This window comes from Sinocyclocheilus rhinocerous, unplaced genomic scaffold (genome assembly GCF_001515625.1).
Source record: "Sinocyclocheilus rhinocerous isolate Xijiao unplaced genomic scaffold, SAMN03320098_v1.1 scaffold369, whole genome shotgun sequence".
Taxonomy (NCBI): domain Eukaryota; kingdom Metazoa; phylum Chordata; class Actinopteri; order Cypriniformes; family Cyprinidae; genus Sinocyclocheilus; species Sinocyclocheilus rhinocerous.
Genome location: NW_015666557.1, coordinates 32,118 through 34,318, shown reverse-complemented (window position 1 = coordinate 34,318; position 2,201 = coordinate 32,118). Strand labels below are relative to the sequence as shown.

General features: G+C 35.3%; 1 protein-coding gene across 1 annotated transcript in view; it reads right to left on the bottom strand.

Annotated features, from left to right (window-relative positions):
- LOC107732721 (WD repeat-containing protein 26-like) overlaps positions 1–2,201 on the bottom strand; it is a 21,356-nt gene that overhangs the window by 12,408 nt on the left and 6,747 nt on the right. Inside the window, exon 3 of the mRNA XM_016544137.1 lies at positions 1,623–1,728. Within this exon, the coding sequence (XP_016399623.1) occupies positions 1,623–1,728 (106 nt within the window). The remainder of the gene's footprint in view (positions 1–1,622; positions 1,729–2,201) is intronic.

Here is a 2,201-nt window from a genome sequence, read left to right as displayed (position 1 = left end):
CAAACCAAAACAGAGACCGACATTCCGGCCCGGAACGCACATTTTCAAAGGAGAATAACTGACTGTAGCATTGTTTTTCAGATAAACAAATATGTTAACTTAGCATGTTTCTTAAATATCTGCAAACATATTATGGTATTTTTATGCTTTAGTTGAGTCAAACACTTACATTCAGCACCTTTAAAGGGGTCATAACATGTTTTTAACGTTTTACTTACTATTCCCACTGAGAAAGTGCTAGTTTGGTATAATTGATATACTATTATATTTTTTGTTAATATTTTGAATTGGATTTTACTTCTATATTTTCTGTTTTTGTTTTAGTTGATAATTTAGTTTATTTAGTTTTAGTTATTTTTGTACTTCAAGTTAATCTGAAGAAATGTTGCTTTGGAAACTAGCTGAAATAAAATCATTTTTAAAAGTTATTTTATATTTTATTTTATTTCAGTAAAGTTTGTTTAATTCCAAGTAATCAAAGTGTTTTTATATGGTTTAGTTTTAGTTAATGATAAAAACCCTGTACTGAATTCAGTCAAAATGAAGTTTTTCATGAACGGTCTTCCACTCTGCTTGACTCTTAAAAATAAATGGCTCATTCTTTTGCTGTTGTCTCTTAAAAGTCAACAAGTTATCACCTTTTGCATCAGATTTTATTTCTATATTATTTCGGTTTCTATTCTCTACAGAGAATAGTAGGGTGGGACTTGATTTTAGAAAGGTGGAGCAACTTTTATTTTGATTTCATGTTGACTTTAAAATTAGATGAACACTTTCTTTAAATGAGAGGCAAGCTACATAAAAAACTAACTTCATTTTAAGATGATGTTGTTACACATTACATATGCTTATTATAGTAATAACAGAAAATTATGCATAATTACAAGAAACTAACCCTACACCAAACCCTAATCGTAACCATACAGAAAGCACATTAAGTTAATTAATATTACTCCGTACTTATGAGGGATGCACGGAAACTTCCCAGCAGGTGTGTTGAGGCAAGCTGGAGCTAAACTCTGCAGGACAACGGCCCTCCAGGACTGAGTTTGGTGACCCCTGGTCTAAAGCAAAAGAGTTGTAAAAATTATGAAAATCTTTTAGAGCTCATAATTTGTTTAAATAAATCTAACGCATTTCACATTAATGAATAAATCATTATATATAAAATTATTTAATTATATGTGTATTTTGCTTTAATTTTATTAGAAATAGGTCAACAGCGCCCCTTATGGAATTAAAACTCCTTACTGAGCGGGCTTTAGGACCCGGGGGAGGCTGCCGCTGCACGTGCTATTACTGTTTACTCTATCATACACCGAATGCGTCAATCTGTACGTGCATTCTCAGTTTAAATGCAGAGATACAAAACAGTGAATCTAATCACCATTCAGGCAAAACTTTGCTTCAAGAATGAGCCACAATGCTGACATGATCTAATAACACTGTTGACGTGATCTAATCGTTAGCACACCCTGAGCACATGCGAGTTAACGCATTCCTCTTATCGGCGAGACATATCGGCATAATTCTTCATATCGGGCCGATGCCGATATTTACATTTAAAGCCATCATCGGCCGATTCCGATATTGGTCATCCGCTGAACACACAGGAGAAAATCAATCAGGACGTTCATAAAACGGATGGTGGAGATGTGACTTTGGACTTACCACCACAGCGCTGGGTGAATGCATCAGTGCTTTCAGCTCGTTGAGGTCACTCTCAGCCTGTTAGAAAACACAGACAGATTAACTGAGTTTACACAAGTTGACAAACCCTTATCTGTTGCTTGCTTGGCTTGTTGTGACCCATTTGACTATTACATACACAAAAAGAGCAAAGTTTTGAAACGCCCATAAGGTGTAATCCTACTAGCTACTGATGGAAATCATAAGCAGTTTAATGATTCTGGTTCCAGCTCTGATCCCACCGCATTATTCCACTTCTGTTAACAACCGTTTTAAAGGAATAATTCACCCAAAAATGAAAATTTGCACACAAAAAAAATTGTCCTCACCCTCAGATCATACAAGATGAGCTTGTTTCTTCATCAGATTTGGAGAAATGTAGCATTGCATCACTTGCTCAGCAATGGATGCTCTGCAGTGAATGGGTGCCGTCAGAATGAGAGTCCAAACAGCTGATAAAAACATCACAATAATCCACAAGTAATCCACACCACTCCAGTCTATCAGTTAAT